The 20,942-nt window shown below is 36.3% G+C and overlaps 1 protein-coding gene across 2 annotated transcripts; it reads left to right on the plus strand.

The window, feature by feature from the left end:
- Window positions 1-180: 180 nt before the first annotated feature.
- LOC134793345 (probable peptidoglycan muropeptide transporter SLC46) lies at window positions 181-8,672 on the plus strand. 2 transcript variants are annotated; one of them, XM_063764894.1, is made up of 7 exons: window positions 181-1,275; window positions 1,515-1,653; window positions 3,644-3,745; window positions 4,424-4,561; window positions 6,547-6,630; window positions 6,939-7,095; window positions 8,285-8,672. In XM_063764894.1, the coding sequence occupies exons 1-7, from the start codon at window positions 490-492 to the stop codon at window positions 8,388-8,390; spliced, it is 1,512 nt and encodes a 503-aa protein (XP_063620964.1). In that variant the 5' UTR covers window positions 181-489; the 3' UTR covers window positions 8,391-8,672. The 2 variants fall into 2 exon arrangements, with proteins under 2 accessions (XP_063620964.1, XP_063620963.1); XM_063764893.1 differs by having other exon boundaries at window positions 189-1,275; window positions 1,512-1,653.
- Window positions 8,673-20,942: the final 12,270 nt, after the last annotated feature.

Consider the following 20,942-nt stretch of genomic DNA (forward strand, 5'->3'; position numbering starts at 1 on the left):
CATCTTTTTCTACTTTTCAAGCGGCTTTTCGATTAACTCTGAACTCTTTTTGAAATACATTTGTGGCAAAGGGAAATCACAAAAAAAAGTATTAAAAACCAAATTTAAAAAGAGCTGCTTTAACATTGACAGCCTATTCTGTACTTGTTTGTAGCGGACACTAATAACACACATTGGGTCTGTTTGTAAACGTCTGCATTCAACGACAGAGTCATGTGGCATTAACAAAGCCATAGTCTGTGACATTCAAGTAGTGAATAGCAACGAAACATTTCGTTACTAAAACGAATAAACGCGAAATAAACATGAAAACTCCACCCAACCATTTTCGAAGATTATTTTGCACTGATTACTTTGAGGTTGCTCAGTAAAATATATAATGGAACATGCTATATACTAAAGCAAATTAGGAGCTATCTATGTACAAATAAACTTTTAAAACGTCAGTTAAGCGAAAGTGTTTCATCAACAGACAACATCGACAGTAAAATGAGTGATCAGAAAACAAATGTGGAAGAAAAACCTTTAAAAGATAATAAAAATGAATTCAAAACCAAAACGCTGTATGAGAAAATATGTCACATCAAATGTAACGTGACTGTTGAACCAATATTTGCTGGGCTAGTTATAGGATCTATGCTTTCTAGAATAGCAATACAAAATCTTAATTTGGACAAAACGTGCAGAGTGAAAAAAGATTATGGGGATGTTATTTGCGATGCGCTTATTGAAAGAAAAGGTAACCATACTGAAGAAGAAGGAGAAATACAGAAGATTATATCCCAAATTGAAACGTGGAGGAGCATAATACAGACTGCAGTGCCTACCCTGCTTGTGATTTTCATGGGTGCTTGGAGTGATAGGACAGGAAATAGGAAGATTTGCATTCTCTTACCAGTGGTAGGAGAGATCTTGGTTTGCGCAAGCAATATCCTGAGCACTTATTTTTTCGATGAGATTCCTGTGGAAGTGACGATGTTCCTAGAATCTATATTCCCTGCCGTTACTGGTGGATGGGTCATGATGTATCTTGGAGTCTTCAGCTACATAAGTGATATTACCACGGCAGAATGCAGGACTTTCAGGGTTGGCTTAGTTAATCTTTGCATGACGTGTGGTATTCTCGTTGGCACTTCCTTAAGTGGATTCCTCTTGAGGTTTGGAGGATATTACGGAGTATTTTCCACAACAGGAATCATACAATTAGCTATTGTTGCATATGGATGCATATATTTGAAGAACAATACTAAACCGGATCAAGATTCAAATGAGAAGGTATTTATATATTGTTTTAAGAAATACTGATATATTTAATATATTTACTTATTTACATAGATCCCTGAAAGGGATAAGTTCACCTTTGTACAAATTATGTATGTTTTTTTCCTGTTTGCTGTGTCTTTTTGTACATAAAAGTGTTTTACTACTACTACTGCTACTAGTATTTTGCGTTCTGCAGAAAGAGAATAATTTTTCGTCCAACTGTTAATTCCTTTGTTTTTATTTTGCAGAAGGACCCTATAACAGCCAAATACCTTATAACAGTGCAGAAGGAGACAGCTTCAGTTGTAACCAGAAAACGAGAGGGCAATATCAGAATGAAGATCATATTAACGCTCATAGTTGTAGCGATGGCTTATGGCCCAAATCATGGTAAGATTAAGGTTACTTTTATATTACAGCGTTAACTAACAACTGATTATATACACACCCTTTACCACAACGATTTTGATCATATCAATCAATTAGGATTGTTCATTTTTTTTTTAATGTTCTATTTCGAAAACCATTTCGAGATATGAGGTTTTCAAACAGTTTCCGACATTTGCTGCGATATAATAATTGAGGATTGAAGATATTTCAACAAATATCCTTATGACCTTAGTTTGACCTTTCTCGTTGGCTGAATGTTAAGTCATCGCATAATAAAAGTTATCGGACCATAGTAAATCAATCCGTCACTCACGTAATTGTCAAAGTCATCATTGTCATAATGAAATTTTTCAGTTAAACCGCTGCGCTGGTTTGTTATGATTTGATTTATAATTGATACCTAAACAGTAGTTTTCGTTGCTTAATATATCAAAGACCTTGTTCCTACGTGTGGGAATGATTCACAAAAATAATTGTTCGAATCCGCGAAGACCTACGACGTGAAACATGGTGCCGTGAATTGAACTTGGAATACCTACCTACTTACACACAGTATTGCTGTGAGGATCACGTCGATGTAAGTATAAAATTAATATTATTTTACTACAATTATTTAAAAGCTCACTTTGTAGGTAGGGTCGCGGGGACCTATGTGTTTTCTGTGGTAATGTAGCCAGAGTATATAAAGGCAAACCGTTAAACAGAGATGGTGCCTACTAGAAAGAAACACTATACAAGAATACATAGTCATACTCAAAATTCAGCCTAAAACTGCTTTAAAAAGATATAATTTCTAATTTCCAGGTACATGTTGCAGTTCAAGCTGCTGATATCATGGTGGACAAGACTTAAGTTAATAGTTGTGAATAAATAAACATGTTTTTGTTTACCTACTTTTTTATTAATTTAGGAAATATATGTATATATGTTTCCCAAAAAAAAGTAACTATACATATATGTATGTTCATCATGTTCTGCACGAGCAGCTGACAATGATGGCTTCTTGTTGACGAACCAGAAGAGAAGTGTATGGTTTGTTATTTACTCTGTTACCAGGCATTATTTACTGTCGTAAAGTATTATGACGATTAATATGACGTTCGTTTCGATACAAAATGCTCAACTTTGTTCAGGGCCCAAGTGCCTTAACAAAATCAATCTCCTTCGTACATTACGTATCCCACAGCCGTATCTAAATAGGAATCACATGATGACCTGAAATTATAGGATATAATTAGCAAAATTGGCATGTACCTAATATAGTACAATATCCAAACAATGGTGACAAGCCGGTAGAACCCACTGGGTGCTAAGCTACCTTAGCAATGGACGCTTATAACGATTTTATGAATCCAATCATCTTACGAATCGAATCAGTTAAAAAATATATGATGTAACTTACATTTGTATTTTTGCTCCCCTGATTTCAGCCAAGTTATGGTTGGAGTTGGATGCTATATGGATACATACTCCAATAAAACTAAGTTATATTATATAACTTGGGCAGATTTCTGGAATCAGCTTTCACAAATTTATAGCGTAGGTATTTTGAAATTATTGATTTAGGGATTCAAAATAAACGAGTTTTCCAGACGATATTATTTATAGAAACGCGTGACACTGACATTGTAGACAGGTGACATTACAATCAATTGACAATTACAACTATTTTTTTAATGTTTGTTATTGCTTGTGCTTTATCAAATCAGCCACTACATGTAATTTACGAGAAGTCGTATCTCATATTTTCAATAAATTATAAATATTCAACCGAGCCGTGAATTAATAAATCATTCAAATTGGTATCTTAAATTAACCTATATTTTCAGAAAATAAAATAAAAATGGGGGTCTAAAAAAAATGAACAATCCTAATTAGTCTTTTACCTAAAACTTTTAAAATACTATTTAGAATACCTAGTATCAGACTTTACTTTCAGTGTATTCTATAAGTAGATCGCAGCCTAATCTTTTGCGTTAACTACTTACAGGAGAATCTAAGGTGTTATATTTGTTTCTTCGCTACCGTCTCAATTGGGATGCAGTGAAGTACAGCATTTATTCTACGTGCAACATAATCACGCATTCCATAGGTAAGCAGAATTCATTTACTACTTAAGTAGATGATACTGCTGATGAAGATGTGTAATAGATGCCTTGCCGGAAACAGGTGGACTGGCGAACGCTGGTAACATTATTTCAGCCCAGTTCCCTTGAGAGCTTGGCTTAGCTTGTCCACTGGCCTTTTTACTCTGCTCGTAGTCCTGCGAAATAAAAATGCATCATTAGTGTTGCAACTGAGATTAATGTCATCTAACATAGGTACTCGTATCCATAAAGAAGAAAGCAGATCGCTGAGCAGAAAGAAGAATGAAAGAATGGAAACTGATTTGCGTCCAAACATATAATAAACTCATAACTTCTACATGACATTAAAGCTCTCCAAGGGGCCTCTACCTGTTGGATCTATATCCCCACGCAAGCTAACCAAAAGACCGGGATTTATAGGCCCGTGAAATCCAAGGAAACTCGTAATAATTATACCTACAGCTTGGTTGCTACACTTGCTACACCGCTGGTTTCCAGCATACGCCTAACCAGTGACAACCGACCAAATACATAATATACAAATACAAAATTCAAATAAAATTTAAAGGGACTATATAATCACTAGGCAAATATAAAATAACAAAAAAGAGGGATTGAAGATGATGTAAAGTAGTTTGATGCTTCAAATAATGTTATTGACATAATTAAATTCCTTTTTCCAGGAGCTCTGTTCTCCATCAGCGTGTTCAGTAAGCGGTGGAGCTGGGACGACTCCGTGCTCTGTCTCATATCCATCGTCAGCAAGATGGTCGGCTCTGTCTTCATTGCATTTGTCGCCACTGATTTCCAAATGTTTATGGGTAAGTTTTTTATCACTCCTTAATACAAATTATTTATTTTTGTTATTTGAAATAGACTTTTATGATTGAGGTAGATCATCAGGCAATCGCTGGATTAAGAAGCCAGCATTTGCTAAAACAGTCGAGTCAACTAGAACTTATTATTCAAAACGGCACAATGGTGTTTTATGTATAATCTATTTATTTATTTTTATTAGAAGGCGTATTCTGATTGTAATAACAGGTTATGAATTTGATTTGGATTCGATAATTTCTTCAACCAACGCCACTTCTGACACTCACAGCTCATGTCCATAAAAAACCCATATCAGACTCATAACCTGTTATTATGAAAGCGCCTGTAGTTCGATGTTACGTATAATATATACGTGTGTTATATATAGTAGTAGTTTATTTGATGAGCTTTAAATTGTACTAAATATAACCTCAGAACGTATCCTTTCCCTATCTTAAAAATAAATTGTACACTAGGTACATAATGGTGCTACTTTACCGCCCTAAGGCGGGATCAAGGACAATACGTGGCCACATGTACTGTAAAACGTTGTACAATACACACTCACACTCGTGTCGATTTAAAACACTCCCTTCGGTCGGTTTCAATTTATCGCCACTCGTTGCGAATTTTTCTACTTTTGACACTTGTATCGTAATGTACTATAATGAAATATTAGGGATCCCTTTGTTTCCCATAAACTTATTGTTTCGAATTTCGATAGTCAGAAATTGATATCCATATAATTTATGGACATAAACATCAATAGTCATAATTTTTGTTAAGTATAACGTTTCATAGTTCTATTGTTAAACATCTATAATAGTAAACGCTATAATCACAAAAGTTATAAAATTGTTGAGTATAACATTCAAAGGTATATCAATAATTATTCAGAAATATTTTAAGGCATATATTTTATCGGACTAATGGTCGTTAATCATATCGTTTTAATGTCGTCTCTTTGTTTCCCATAAACTTACTGTTTCGAATTTCGATAGTCATAAAATGATATCCTCTAATATTCTAATATTTAGGATATTAGAGGATATAATATTAAACATTATGACTTTCAATAATTATGTCAAACAAAGGGCCATTTTTAATGACATCCTTCATATAAAGAAAAATGAAATCTGTTTCCTCAGGTAGGTTCGTTAGTTACCTTGTGTCCCTCAGAGCGGAAATAGGCGGGATCGTTGGCGGGATGAAATGGCTTAATAAACTACATGAAAAATAAGAAATGGCGGGAAATCAGTAAACCAAACAATAAAACATCTGATTCCTCAGGTAGGTTCGTTAGTTACCTTGTGTCCCTCAGAGCGGAAATAGGAGCCCCGCGAAGCGGGGCTCCGTCGACTCGTTGGCGGGATGAAATGGCTTAATAAACTACATGAAAAATAAGAAATGGAGGGGAAATCAGTAAGCCAAATAAAAAAATTCCCCAGGTAGGTAGACAAGCATGCAATTTGTTTTGTTTAATTTTATAACTATTGACAATATGACTAATAAAAATTGTGATGGAAAACGATATGGTCTAAAAAAATCGGAACTTAAAATTTAGAGAATGCAATAGATCCCCTACTTATCATTATAACCTGCAATAAAAGACCTTACAACGATTATTGTAAGCAAGTTTATTGCCTTCAATATTATGTAATGGTATACCTTCTGGACTTTGAATATTATGAGTAACAAATTTTATGACTAACAATAATAGTGACCTGCAAAAATCGGAACTGCAATTTATATTGTTAAAATTTATGACTATTGACAATATGACTAATAAAAATTATGATGGAAAACGTTATGGACTGAATAAATCGGAACAAAAAAATTATGGGAACCAATAGAGACCCGAAATATTACTATGCTATACAATTTTTATAATTTTTTTTATTGAAATGAGAAAACTGGTGATTTTTTTTTGTTTCTTAGTGTCTAATCTTATTAGTTATTAACTTATTATACTTATACTTTTGTGTTACAGTTCCTCTGGTTGAAATACTAAATGCCACTACGTTTACATCATTAAGATCAATGGCTTCAAAATTAGTACCCAGTCAAGAAATGGGTAAGGATTTCTGAAAATATTTTATTTAAATATAAAATTTAATATTAATGAAAGGAAAAATAATTCATCATATATGGGGTCATACACGGACCGAAAACAAATGTTTGTTTTCCTGCTAAATTACAAGTCGAGCTCTGATTACTTCTTCTCGTCTGTTTCACTAGACTTATATCGACCGGGATATGGACCGTGATTACCTTTTGTTTTCGAGCTCCCGATATTTCAACGGATTACATCTCGGATAAATCTAGGAGCACTATCTGGAATACCTTCATGACACTTGTTAAAGCCCCACGTTTAATTTCCAGGAAAAATGAATTCTCTCTTCAGCCTCGTGGAAACGCTGGCGGCGCTAGTGTTCGACCCCACCTACACGACGTTGTACGGGGCTACCATGAAGACATTCACAGGCGCCGTGTTCCTTTACAGCGCGTGCAACACCTTACCGGCTATATCCATATTAATGTGAGTATCGGACTGCCAAGAGGGCGTACCTGGGAAGACCGACTAGTGGCCGCCCGGTAGGTCGGCCCAGATACCGCTGGGGAGACAGTGTGGAAGCGTGGTGGAAGCGGATCTGCGTCAGCTTCAAGCCGATAATTGGCAGGAAACGGCGCAGGATCGGGAAAAGTGGCGTGCTCTCGTTTCGGAGGCCAAGGTCCTCTTTGGATCGGTGAGCCATATTAGTTAGTTAGTTAGTTAGTTTGAAAATGCTTGAGACCAATTCTAATAAAATAAACAGATTCACATTGTCACATCAAAATTATATCTAAACGATGTCAGTAGCTCGTGCATATCGCTCGTACTTGTCCGTACATGTATTGAAGAGAGCGAGACACAGGGCTGACTGATATCATTTAGATATACTCGTAATATTGATGTCACAATGTGAGTTTGAATGGGCCTCCTAGTAAGTTACTCTTAATAAGACTCCATGATTATTGGCTGCAGTTTTATTTGGATTAGATTCAATTGATTTTAAACTCATAGGTACTTAGTAGTTTTAAGGATGACTCACGTTAGATCGGGCCGTGTCCGGGCCGGAGCGTCCGGCGCATCGTTTTGCTATGGAAAGCGTCACGTGATCGCCTGTCATATAGAAAAGTAAGCGCTGGAAGCTCCGGCCCGGGCACGGCCCGGTCTAACGTGTCATCCTTTAGATGGACGGTCACTGGTAAGGATAGGGATACATTTTAATTTAATGTTTGAAAAGCAGGAGCCAGAGAATTGTGGTTTATGAACACTGGTTACTTGGTCATTGGTACATTGGCGTTGACATTTATCGCACCGTAACTGTGATATCATCTGCATTTCCAATAGGTACATACCGGGTATCAGCTAATAATTATTGTACTGGATTATATTAGTTGCAGAGAAAACTGCACACTGAGGCATTAAAAACCAAAAATAGGCTTTCTCAGAAAATCCTGTACGTGGGAAGCCTGTCAATGAGACTGGCGTGGCAAACCCTATCAAAAGCCTTTGAAAGGTCATTTCACAGGTTTTATGAGTAGGTAAAACTAATTTTAAATTAGAATAAGATTTTTTTCTAACGTTACATGATTTATTTATTCAGCAAAAATAATACAGTAGGTATAATAAGATTAAAAACTAAAATTAAAAACTAAAACGTTATTTTTTTTTATATTTACAGATGGTTCTTCAGGCAACATCGCCAAGAAGTAAAGGAGAAAAAATCTGAAATCATAATCCAGAAACTTGAGGTCATTTGTGCTCCTGCTCCCGAGAAATCAGTCTGAAATAAGTAGTTGTTCTAGAGTTAGACCAAGAAAAGTCTGCAGCGAAGTTGATGGCCCACGCAGTGCAAGTGTTATTTTAAACGTCAAACTTCTATGAATTTATGACGTATAAATAATACTTGCTCTGCGTGGGCTATCAAAATCGCTGCAGAGTTTTCTTGGTCTAACTCTATCAGTGAGGCGAAGCCATACCATCGATAATGAAATACGAATGAACATTTTTCGTCAATATCACGAAACTTCTCGCTCCATATCACAATGATTAAAGCATTAGTTCTGGGATGTGTTATATTTTATTAATCCAGTTCCAGGGAATTTCCTAATCTTCTTTCGATTGTAAGCTCACTTCGACTCAGTAAATCAAATATCTTTTTAGGTCCTTCATAACCCTCACAGATTTGCTTGCAGTCCTGTTAAAGCAAGATTCAGCTTTCTTTCCAGAAAAAGCTAGAGTGAGGCAGTAATATAACAAGGTATTACTATCTCATTCTAGCAGACAGCAGCTTCTCACTCAGAAGACTAATAAGTACTAGCCCCAAGGATTCTCAATAAAAGCCGTGCGGGCTAAGCCATCTTATGACAGTGCAGTTTTTGTTACGAGTAAGAAATAATGTTCTTCTCTCTCTCTAGAATATTCCACAACATCAAATTTAAAAATAGGATAGATGATAATTCTTGTCTTGGATTGATATCAATATTTTGGCCCGCAAAGTTGTCTATGGGGATTATGAGGAAGTCATTCAAAATTTTACGTGCCATACCCATTGATATAGAAATAGCGACACGGAAATGGACAATTGGACATGGATAGGACAAACTGTTTGAAGAGGGACAACGAATAAAGGATGACTCACGTTAGACCGGGCCGTGTCCGGGCCGGATGAGCTTCCGGCGCTTACTTTTCTATGACATGACAGGCGATCACGTTACGCTTTCCATAGAAAACGATGCGCCAGACGCTCCGGCTCGGTCTAACGTGAGTCATCCTTAACGCAACCATTGATTTCGGTTGGAAACCGCTGGAAGAAAGCCGTTGCTCTGGGTGTTAAGTAATGGCGTTGGTCCGTCGATAGTGAGCTATATGAGCGGTCGGACTGAATTGGAGTGTGGCCAGAGTGTGGCGCGAGCTTGTGAAGGCCCTCTGTGCCTCTGGGGTGCCTGATAACAACAACAATCGTGTCATACAGTCAGCAGCAGAACTTGCTAAGAGGGCGAGGTGTTCAAAATTACCTACGCTCTTATTCTCTTAATATGTAATAAAGTTGCGTCAAGATCATTTTGAACACCTCGCCCGCTTAGCAACTTCTGCTGCTGACTGTACATGCCCATACCCAGGGTTAGAAGTTGATGTTATTGAAACACTTCATTGTCGACGATAGTTTCAAGAGTACGTACTAAAAAAGTGATACTGATAATATTGTGATACAATAAGTAATAATAGTATAATAATAACACTACCAAAGCCTATTAAGTAATTTTATTACCATTAGGTAAAACATTCACGATTAAAAATTGTAATAGGTAGTACAGTAATGGAATTTCAAACCTTTCTAGCAATTGCCTATAATAAGTGACATACAGGGCAAAAAACAGAATCTCCGAGAGATCTCCTGAGGTACTAATCAACATCAAAGGTTTGATAGGATACTTGAGGAGTCAGGTTGCAGAACTAGCTTAACCCCACCACCCAATTGCCCGGGATACAATACAATACAACATTACTCGTAAGTGGCAAACGAATGAAATGCACAGTGTGAAAGAAATATTTTTTAAGATATAAAAAAAAATGTTTACGTCCTGTGCCACCTGCCTTAGTGTACTCGTAGTGCCAAGTTTACAGTGGAAATGCTGTGCAAATTATAAACGATCATGTTATTTCAAAAACATCCATTGATGTCGCTTCAAATCATAATGACTGCAATTTCAGTTATACACAGGACGTTTAGTTTGCCGGCAATTTCTAAAAACGACTCGTATTTTCCCGATATGATGTACGAATAAAAAACGCTCATGAATTTATAAGCTTTGTGCTAAAAACCGAATTTGCATCCAAAAGCCATCAACGAATTATTTTCGAATAACGAATTCTAACAAAATTGGACGGGCAGTGCATGCCATCTCTGGGGATATAACGAATATACATTTTAATAAACATTATGTGCTGTCAAAAGATTACGGAAAAATAGATAAAAAAAACAAAATTAAAATGCTAATCTAAGTAAAAACTACAACTACGGAACAAATCAAATTATTATGAATTAATATTTTGATTAGTAATAAATTCTACTCCAAAAGAGGATCAGTAATTGGAGAAAGTGGCTAACTTCTTTAGCTATGCTGCTGCTACTTTTGCGACGAATGTTATTTAATGTAGGTTTACATGTGAATCACATGTAAACCTAAGAATTAAATCAGCAGCACTCGAAACCGGTATTGAAATACCTGTTAATATGGTTCCAAAACCGTTACCGGTATATTATTTCGTTAATTGATGGAACGCGAACTAAAACATACCTACTCACTCGTTCCGATATTTTCAATTTATCCGGTTAAATTCCTTCCACAAAAACGGAAGGCGAAATGGGCATAAATCCGTATACAGAACAGTTCTTTAACCGGTAACCGCAAACGGAAACTAAATCCTTTTCGTACCCGGGTGAATGAACGAAACCGGTTTAAAAAATAAAACGCATGCATCTGATAATACATGATGAGAAGAATGCTACAATGACATCCATTCCAGTACCGTTTTAGGACAAGTAAACTATTATAGGTAAGTATATATATTATGCATATCAATCAGGACAAGGTTGTGGTAGGACAAGGAAAACCAGAATACGTGAAGATCGCGCATAATGGAGAGTTCTTTATCTAATATGGTTGAAAAAAAAGGAAAAACACAAACCTACTTACCTTTACTATAAAATTAAGTTAGTTAATTAATTAATTCATATGCAGTGAAACGAATGTTGAAGTTAGCATCTATTGCAAAATAAAATACAGTGAAGATATTATAGGTAAAGCAGTTTTGTTTATTTTTAAAAATTATATAGTGTTTTCTTTAAGTAAAATAAACTTTACTAACTTAAGGTTTTAAGGCACTTTTCCTACAGGGCCCATTATTTTTTTCCACACTGTATGTATATTGTATTACTTATTCAGAATATTTTCTAATAGCTACTTTTACATATGCCTCTCACGGATCTGCATTTGGCGACATCAGGTATAAATTATAATACAAATGAACAGTTAGCCTGACCACAGTAAAAACAGAACAGTAGGTAGTTATTCTCCAAGCAACATTTTATGTATATGGGAGCTTTATGCTAAAATGGTTAATTAATTTGACTAATTAGAATATACAATAGAAATATGTAATAGAATAATTTCATATTGAAAGAAAAGTGTATTTTTTTTATTTGTTATTTGATAGGTAAATTTATTTTATATTTTACTTTGATTATTTTTATTTTATTTTTGTTAACCCAAATGCCTTGGGGGCTGTCCATAAATTACGTCATCGATTTTTGACGAGTTTTGACCCCCCCCCCCCCCCTATAATCATCCAAATGACGTAATTTATGAATAGCCCCTTGCGAGAGTTGCGAGCATCAAAATGTGCGCCAAAAACGGAGCATAGGTAAATGGCCTTATCTTGAGTTTGCGTTGACTTGAAGTTTGATTTTTTTCACTACTCCAAGGGGTAGAAGACCCGAGTATTCATTATAATTTCAGCTTGATACCTCCACGAGTCCACTCGTTCCTGAGAAAAAGGGTCTTGACATACGGATAGACGAGCAAAGTGATCCTACAAGGTTTCCATTTTTTCGTTTCACGGAACCCTAAAAATTAACCATTCAGTCGCTTGTATTTTTAATTTGAAAATCTACTTTTCTATTTCCATTGTGTCCGCGTCAAACCTGTTTGAAACATCAAACGTTACACAATCACCAGTCGCCGTCGATACGGCTTAGTGCAACGTACGCCATTTTAGTGTCAACAGAAATCAGTATTCGAAATGTAAAAATGTAAGTAATTATTCTACTTTTTCAGCGCACGTGGGGAGAAATAAACTAGCTGTACGATGGGCTTTTCAGTACTTAAACATAATTTTTACTGCATGAAAGTAGTTAGTAGCCCAGTAAAGATACGCTTTTGCAAAACATTAAATTATAATTACCTGTTTTTTATTTATTTCATTCTTATTCGATATTTTTAGATTTTTTAGATGATTATTGCAAGAATCCTACAAACTTTTCAACCGGAAGTCAGTCTATAGGGCATTTTTGCACAATGTTTATGGTGTGTGCTGTGTGGTGGTTTTAGGTGGGTTGTTTTAGGACATTCATCAAGATGTCCCAAGTTGCTAGAAACGAATAGTAATAAGTAGCTATTCGATAAGATGATCATTCAAATACCAAACAGAGACATTTTCTTAAAAAGCCTACTGAAAAAACGTTTGTAATATGCTCTATCACTCTTCCATATAAGTGCGACAGAGAGATACTAGCGGTTACCCCCCTCTACACCCTCTGCCCTCTCTCTGGCTCTCCTCTCCTCTGGGTTGGAAAGTCAGATGGCAGTCGCTTTCGTAAAAACTAGCGCCTACGCTATTCTTGGGATTAGTTGCAAAGCGGACCCCAGGCTCCCATGGCCATGAGCCTACTTAGTTCGTTTTTATAGCATGAGAAAAAAGGTAAACAATCTTGACGTGACTTTTTATTGAAAAAGTCACGGCAAATATGTAACAATTATGAATCATATACGATTATTTACATTCTTTTGCTTTCATAAATAATAGTTACTGATTTTTACAAAGCGTTTTTCAATTAAATTACACGTCAAGATCGCGTAGTCTTTTTGAATGCTAAAAAAACGAACTATAGCGGTTCGTTCGCATTTTGGCTAGGCCCCCAGCATAAGAGTCGAATCGCATTCCAAAATAGTTATTTACGATACAATTGCAGAAAAGAGAAAATTCGAAACGAGTGGCGATAAATTAAAACACGACCGAAGGGAGTGTTTTAAATCAACACGAGTTGCGAATTAGGTAATTCGCAACTCGTATACGCACGTGTATCGTACAACGTTTTACAGTACATATGGCCCTTTAAACTTTTGACATACGCACGAAAAGTGCTATTTTACGCACTAGTGCGGGAAAATAGGACCATATCTACTGTACAAATATTTTGTTGATAATCATATTTTGAAAAGTGTTAATGGACTTTATTCAATAATCATGCGAACCGTCGTAAGCTTGTTTATAACCGAAAAAGTTTTTAGACTTACTCAGCCCGAATCAATGAATTACTTTTTCCTTATTACTAGAATATTAAATTTTATCTATGGCGATAGTACATCCTTATCGGTCGGTGACAAAATTAGTAAACACCTAAATATTGTCAGTGGGTAATTATTAGTTGAGCCTATCTATATATTGACTTACCTACTGTAATTATAAAAACCAGACAAGTGCTAGTCGGACTCGCACACGAAGGGCTCCGTACCATTATCTATAAAAACGGTCACCCATCCAAGTACTGACCCCGCCCGACGTTGCTTAACTTCGGTCAAAAATTACGTTTGTTGTATGGGAGCCCCACTTAAATCTTTATTTTATTCTGTTTTTAGTATTTGTTGTTATAGCGGCAACAGAAAAACATCATCTGTGAAAATTTCAACTCAACGGTTCGTGAGATACAGCCTGGTGACATACGGACGGACAGTGGAGTCTTAGTAATAGGGTCCCGTTTTTACCCTTTGGGTACGGAACCCTAAAAAATTAGTGACGGATTGAACGTCATAATCGCGGCAGTCATGCGGCGGCGCACGTCACTTGTTTAATCGAGGAAATTAATAGATATAGAGGCGGCATCAACGCCTGCTTTACCAGATCCTATACGCCAAATCATCTTAGATTTTATATGCCGGTCTTCCCCACATTGCTCTTTATCCGCTTAGTATTTAGTATGGGTCTTAATTTAATCTTTCATAATGTGTGTGCGGTGGTCGAAAACCTCGGTTTTGCTGTGTAGAGCAGAAAAATCGGTCTCGAAAAAAAATATGGTTGTCTGTAAAGTCGGTTTACGGACGATAATTTTGCGTGATACGTCACAAGAAAACATTGATGAAAAATTGCATACTTTGGCCGTAACGTTGCCATGGAGATCTGTCCACAACGTGACACTTTTTCGTGCATGCTACCGGTGTTCATCGATTTATAAGACGTTATCACGTCAAAAAATGCAGGAAGATGACCAAAAATTCGGTCGGGATCCGTATCAGACACAGGCAAGAGTTTAAAGAATGAAGCTTGCGAACGATGCCTTCAGAGGCTCTCGGCGTCTTTTGTTTTTTTTTGTATTTATAATTTTAGCGGCAATTGTAAAACACACTGAAAAATATTGTTTATTGTTCTTGAGATAGATTTGACAGACAGGTGGACGGAGGGATCCTACAGTTTCAGATATAAAAATAATTTATGTAAAATTAAATAGAGAACGCATTAATTCGCTAGTCAAGGTACACCCAGCCGCAGAATTTCGTGGCCACTTTATGAATGAAATCATCCATTATGTATTCATGCAATTTTGCAGCTCGCTGTACAAAGACTTTACTGAACAGTCGCCATCAGATATCTCGGAGCGGCCAAGGTGTTCACAATATATGAACACGCACTCTAACGCCCTGACAATAGAGGCGTGTTCAGATATTTGTGAGCGCCTTAGACGCTCCGATATATCTGATATATATGACAAGCATATCCGTCGCCTACAAGATACTGCCAAGATAGGAAATTGCCCAACGCACGGTCAAGTAGTTAATCGATTGAATGTGTATTCAGACATTGTGTAGACACTCTACATAACAGGCACCTGCACTGTGAGTGATAACGGCCAGACAAGTGGTTGTGAGTGCGGTAATAAGGACGATAAACCCCTTGAAAGAAGTGCATTATGTGAGGAGAAGGTAATGTGTTTAATAATAAATAATAGGTACCTAAGTTTTCATCCAATAATAATAATATTTATAAACGTGTTAAAACATTGTTATGGCAGGTGTCCGGACCTCTCAGCAATAGCCCAATCTTTTGACCAGCCAAACTTCAACACCATAACTGGCACTCTTCTCCACTGTATTTACAATAGCCTCTATCCTTGAATGGGTTCTAGCTGGTGTATTACATAACATCAAATTAGTCTTAAAGGGCCTCTGCGCTGTTGGCTTCGGCCCCACGCACGCCTCCCAAAGGTCCGGGACCCCATGGTCCGGAGATATGGTAAGACATACACTTAATAATATTTGTAATATTTATTATAAATAAATCCAATCACTTTCAACTGTACTAAACTGTTGGTTGAAAGTGATGGACTAAGTGATGCTGACTGCAGCATGAACAGTAGTGGATGGAACAACGTGCCAAAACTACCTATCTGCCACCCTGGAGTACTCTTCCAAATGAGGCATATTACTACTTACAGAAAGTTCACGTTCAAAAGTATTTGTCACTATGTATTTTTGTATATAGGGTAAACCCTCCAGTGAATGAACACCCCCCAGGGAATGAACAAAATCACGTTTTTTGTCTAAAATAAGAAATATAGCCATTTCTACCACTTGTCGTATTTTTTTCTTATTACCAACTCTATTTCCTATGCAATTGCAACACGTGATAAATTTATTTTCAACCAGTTGGAATATGACTGGCATTTGAAGTTTACATGTTTCTGGTTTTGAGGTTTTGTATGGAAGAATTAGATCCCAAGTAAGAACAGTGTAAGTTTGGAGCAACATATGAAGTGCTTATTTAATGTTTACCTTTGGAAAGTTTCGTTATCTAGTTAGATTAAGAGTTAAACTTTCTATAAATGTACATTTTGTTGGCTTATTCTGTGATTAAGTCTTTATGTTTTATAGTTCCATTACTGGCTTATCAAATGCTCTAAAACCAGTAAATGAACGGTGTGTTCATTTACTGGAGTCGTCAAGATTATTTTTTTCCCAAAATTAAATGTATAAACGTATTGGTATTAAGCTTGTTTTTTGTGATTCTGCATAGAAAACGATTCTGATTCTTTCAGCCAGTATTGGAACAAACCAATTTTCTATAGTCCATTCACTAGATTTTTCATGCCTATATATGAACAATACAGTACACTATAAAAATTTGGCTTGTTCATTTATTAGATTTCTACTAATTCTATGTATGAACAATGTAACGACGAACAATGTTTATTATTTTAAGCATTATTTGCTGAGCCAGACCCTTTTTCTTCAAAATTTGCACGTTGTTTCTTGTTTCAAACATTTATTTTCTTTATCTTATTCATTATTTAACATATCCCGTCTTATTGGTGAATAAAATTCATTTGATTACATTCTAATCTATTTGAAAATTAGTCGCCTAAATCATGGACGGGTAAAAAAGATATGAACGCTTTCGCTTTATCTACTAAAAACAACTGTAAACGCTTTTTTTGTATAAAAAAATATTTTTAGTGCTGATTAAATACATGAAAATAATGTTCATTCACTGGGTTTTGCGGTGTTCATTCATTAGTTTTTATGTTCATTCATTAGGTTTTTAGGTATGTTTTGACAAATTCTTCTATAACTTTAAAACTACGACAGTAATAAAAAATCGCAGAAATTACATTCTTGCTTATTAAATAAGGATTAATTAAACAGCAAATAATTATTCCAATGATTAATAATCGCTGAATGATGATTTTTCATAATTGGAAAATTGCTTAAGTGTTCATTCACTGGAGGTCTTACCCTATCTCTTTTTGTTCAGTTATTAGAGAATGGTAGTTAGATACTTTTGCCGCGTAGTCTGATGACATCTGATGCGGACTGTACCTATATTTTAAATTCCACTCAGCCTCAATAGTCTTTACGTCCTCGCGGGTACGATTACTCTCAAACGTCAGAAACACAATTGTCCCGTATACGGGAAAGACGCCTAATACATCCAATCATTCACATACGCCAATCATTTCTTTCTTGTGCCAGTCTTTTAATTTCCTCATACGACGCATTATTTTTTTATTTGGCTGAGATAAGTAATTCTAGGTCTCCCTTCGTCTCTTGTCTTTTCAATCCTGCCGTCCAGGATGTTTAGGAAAAAGTTACTCGTACATAATAACGGTATAATATTCCCCACTGCTGAGGCTCAGACCTGGTCCAAAACGGATTGCAAAAATCACTGCACGTTTTAGTTTTTTATTAGTAGGTACTTGCCATGATTCGACCCCCGAATGAACTTAAACACCAGTGGGCGCAGCACGGTTCCATTTTTATCGTCTATCACTATGCGCGTCCCTTTCGCACATACATACTTGTTAGAATGTGACAGGCATGGTGACAAGGGATAAAAACGCGACCGTGCTAAGCCGCCTGAACTCATAAACACCTTTGAAAGTTTAATACATACATCACATATTTCATAATTAATTACGAACTGTACTATTGTATACCTACTTGTATATATAGACAAGAATGCAAACAAAGAATTATACACTTCAAAACATCCCGTATAAATGACGCTGGCACTCTGTAATTAGCAATATACCAGTTGCTAGGAATTTATATACATTGGTTACATACGCCATACATTGGTTAAAACAAATGTATGGCGGTCGGCATGAGCGTCGAGCGTGCACGGTACACGCTCGCGCTCGTAGCGTGCGTGCGTTCTGTGGCCCCACGGTGCACGGGTTAAGTTGTCAGTACGGTTACCATCAGTTTGTCACTGACATAAACGCCGTCGAGAACGTAATTTACTTTCTATACATCTCGCTCGCACTCTCATATTAGTGCAAACGGGATGTATAGAAAGTAAATTACGTTCTCGACGGCGTTTATGTCAGTGACAAACTGATGGTAACCGTACAGCTCACTAGCGGTTAAAATAGTAGATTATGCGTAAACTTTCTGGGGCAGCACAGAAACCTTTTTCATGCGAAGTGCAGGCTCCAACTAGCGTGCGTGACCCGTAGGGGGCAGCGCCTTCTTTGTTACCGTAAAATTGGTTTACGATTGGCATCTTGTCTACGCACCCAAGCCAAAAGGTGGTAGATACTCAATCGCGCGCGGTTCCTAAGCGAATATTTTATATTTAGACACAATTATATTTTTATAGGAGCTTTATCGTGTAGGTATCTTTTAGAGATGCAACATGTAACACTTTTTACTAAGTTTTATTTTATTGTAAATGAGATCGTTTTTAGCACATATTAGTTGAATAAAAGCATTTACTGCACTCTTACACATTTAAAATGCCGAGTAAAAGCAATCCGGCTACCTTTACGAAACATTTTTGCTGAGAAAAAGCAGTGCGGCTGCTTTTATATAACACTTTTACTGAGTAATAGTAAATTGCTAATGTTTATAGAACAAATAGTCGAGTAAAAGCACTATCGTTGCTATTAAAACACTAGAAGTGCTTTTTTCCACTTTTACTCAACTCTTACAGCATCGATTTGCTTCTTATACAGATCTTACTCGATTTTTATAACACTTTTAGTCTGTATAAGTGCGCCTTTTCGCGTTGAGTAAACGCTTACAGGACTTTTACTCGACTGTTTTTACACCGTTTATAGCACCAAAAAGCGAAAATAAAAACGTGCTCTCAACTTTTATAGCACATAGATTTGCTAGTTGGGTAGGTACCTAATTAAAAAAAATATTTATTAACTTCAAATTATTGGTTCAGTAATACAAGTGAAAAAATAATCCTTTATTTCTCATTAACATGTCCATGCATTTTAGCAGCTCGCTGTAGGTAAGTACATAACGGCTCGATTCGGAAAATGAATTAGATTTCTACTAGACTTCAACAAGTTACGATACCTACGGATAATTTAAAAATACCTATTTGTAAGATAGATATGTCAAATTTGACGTTAATTTCTGTGTTTCTGGAGGTCCTCTTGAACGATTTCGACAAGTTATGACTTAGATATCCAAGTCACATCTAGTTGATATCTAATGTAGATCTAGTTGATCTCTAAATCGTCTCAAGATTTTGTGATTATCTCGAAATCCGAATAGGCCTGTAATTGTATAGTTGAATGAAATACATTTTGGAATTCACGGGCCTATAAATCCCGGTCTTTTGATAGGCTTGCGTGGGGATATAGATCCAACACGTAGAGGCCCCTTGGAGAGCTTTAATGTCATGTAGAACGCCTGCTGGAACCCGTTCACAGGTGCAACAATAGACACCCATGAACCGGTCTCAGCAGGCATTGGGACTATTGTAGAAAAAGTGAATAGTATACAGGTCTATGGATTGAAGTTTGGGTTGACAATGAGACTGGGCTATTATAGAGAAGTCCGGACACCTGCCATAACAATGCTAAAACACGTTATCGAGGCAGGTGGTGACTTGCCGCTGACTAGATGGGCCCCTGAAACTGCCGTCGTGAAGACGACCAGGAGCAACATCGGTGTGAGTGGCTCAGGGGTGTCGAGAGGTGTGCGCCGCTTTCTACCCAGTGGCTGTTACCAGCCACTGTGCCAACTCGCGTCTTATGCATGTTTCACTTCCACCCCTGGAGCATATAGCTCTAGCGACTCCTCTCTGGACGGCCAATGAAGGCAAGCCAGAGCTGAGAGTCCTGCGGGTCCCAAATACATTTTATTTTTATTTATGATCAGTTATATAGATCGGTATTTAAATGAACAATTTGAATTAATATACTTAATAGACTTGCTGTCATTCACAAAGTAAATGTAATAAGGCCTATATATAATTATGCCGTAAAACATTGTTTTCAGTTTCCAATATTTACAGAAAAGATGCAATAGGTACTATCATTTTATGGTTAATAATTCCGTAATAGTAAAATCGTATCATTTGTAAACCTTCAATAGTGTCCATCCACACATTTGAATTTCGAATTTATTATCCAAAAATACAGTTTAAAATTGAACGAATTTTCCAATGGCAGTTACAACTGTTACATAAAACACATATAGAATAGAATACCTACAGTTAATGTTAAGCACTATTAACACGAAATTTTGCGCACCTTCATATTAAATATGGCGCATTTAGTTTGAAAGTGGACAAAATTACACTGATAATGAAGCAATGACAATGGGTCATTTTCAACGCCTGCTAAATCATTTCTCTAAAGTATATAATAATTTCTAAAACATGTAAATTCTGCACAAACCGGATATGAAACGGCAAAAAAAACAAAATTACATATTTTAGAAGTTCTTTTTATGTTACAGACGGAAGTATGCGGTTTTCGCTATTATTAGTGATAAATACCATCTAAATGGCAGTTCAAAGTGTGTTATTTTTGCAATCAGTGCGCATCTATAATTTAAGCGCGTGCGAGCTGCATATGCATAAGGATGTCAAATCATGAACAAATATAACGCTCGAATGCTGCATCATATTATAATAGATAGGTATTCTTATAAATATGTTCTACTTCATTATTTCAGTCACTTTGAAATTTTCAATGTTTCAAGCAACGGATTTAATAGTTTTTGTTCTTAATTTAAAATTAGCTACATGCATGATTTTAT

The sequence above is a fragment of the Cydia splendana genome, chromosome 9 (assembly GCF_910591565.1).
Source record: "Cydia splendana chromosome 9, ilCydSple1.2, whole genome shotgun sequence".
Classification (NCBI taxonomy): Eukaryota; Metazoa; Arthropoda; class Insecta; order Lepidoptera; family Tortricidae; genus Cydia; species Cydia splendana.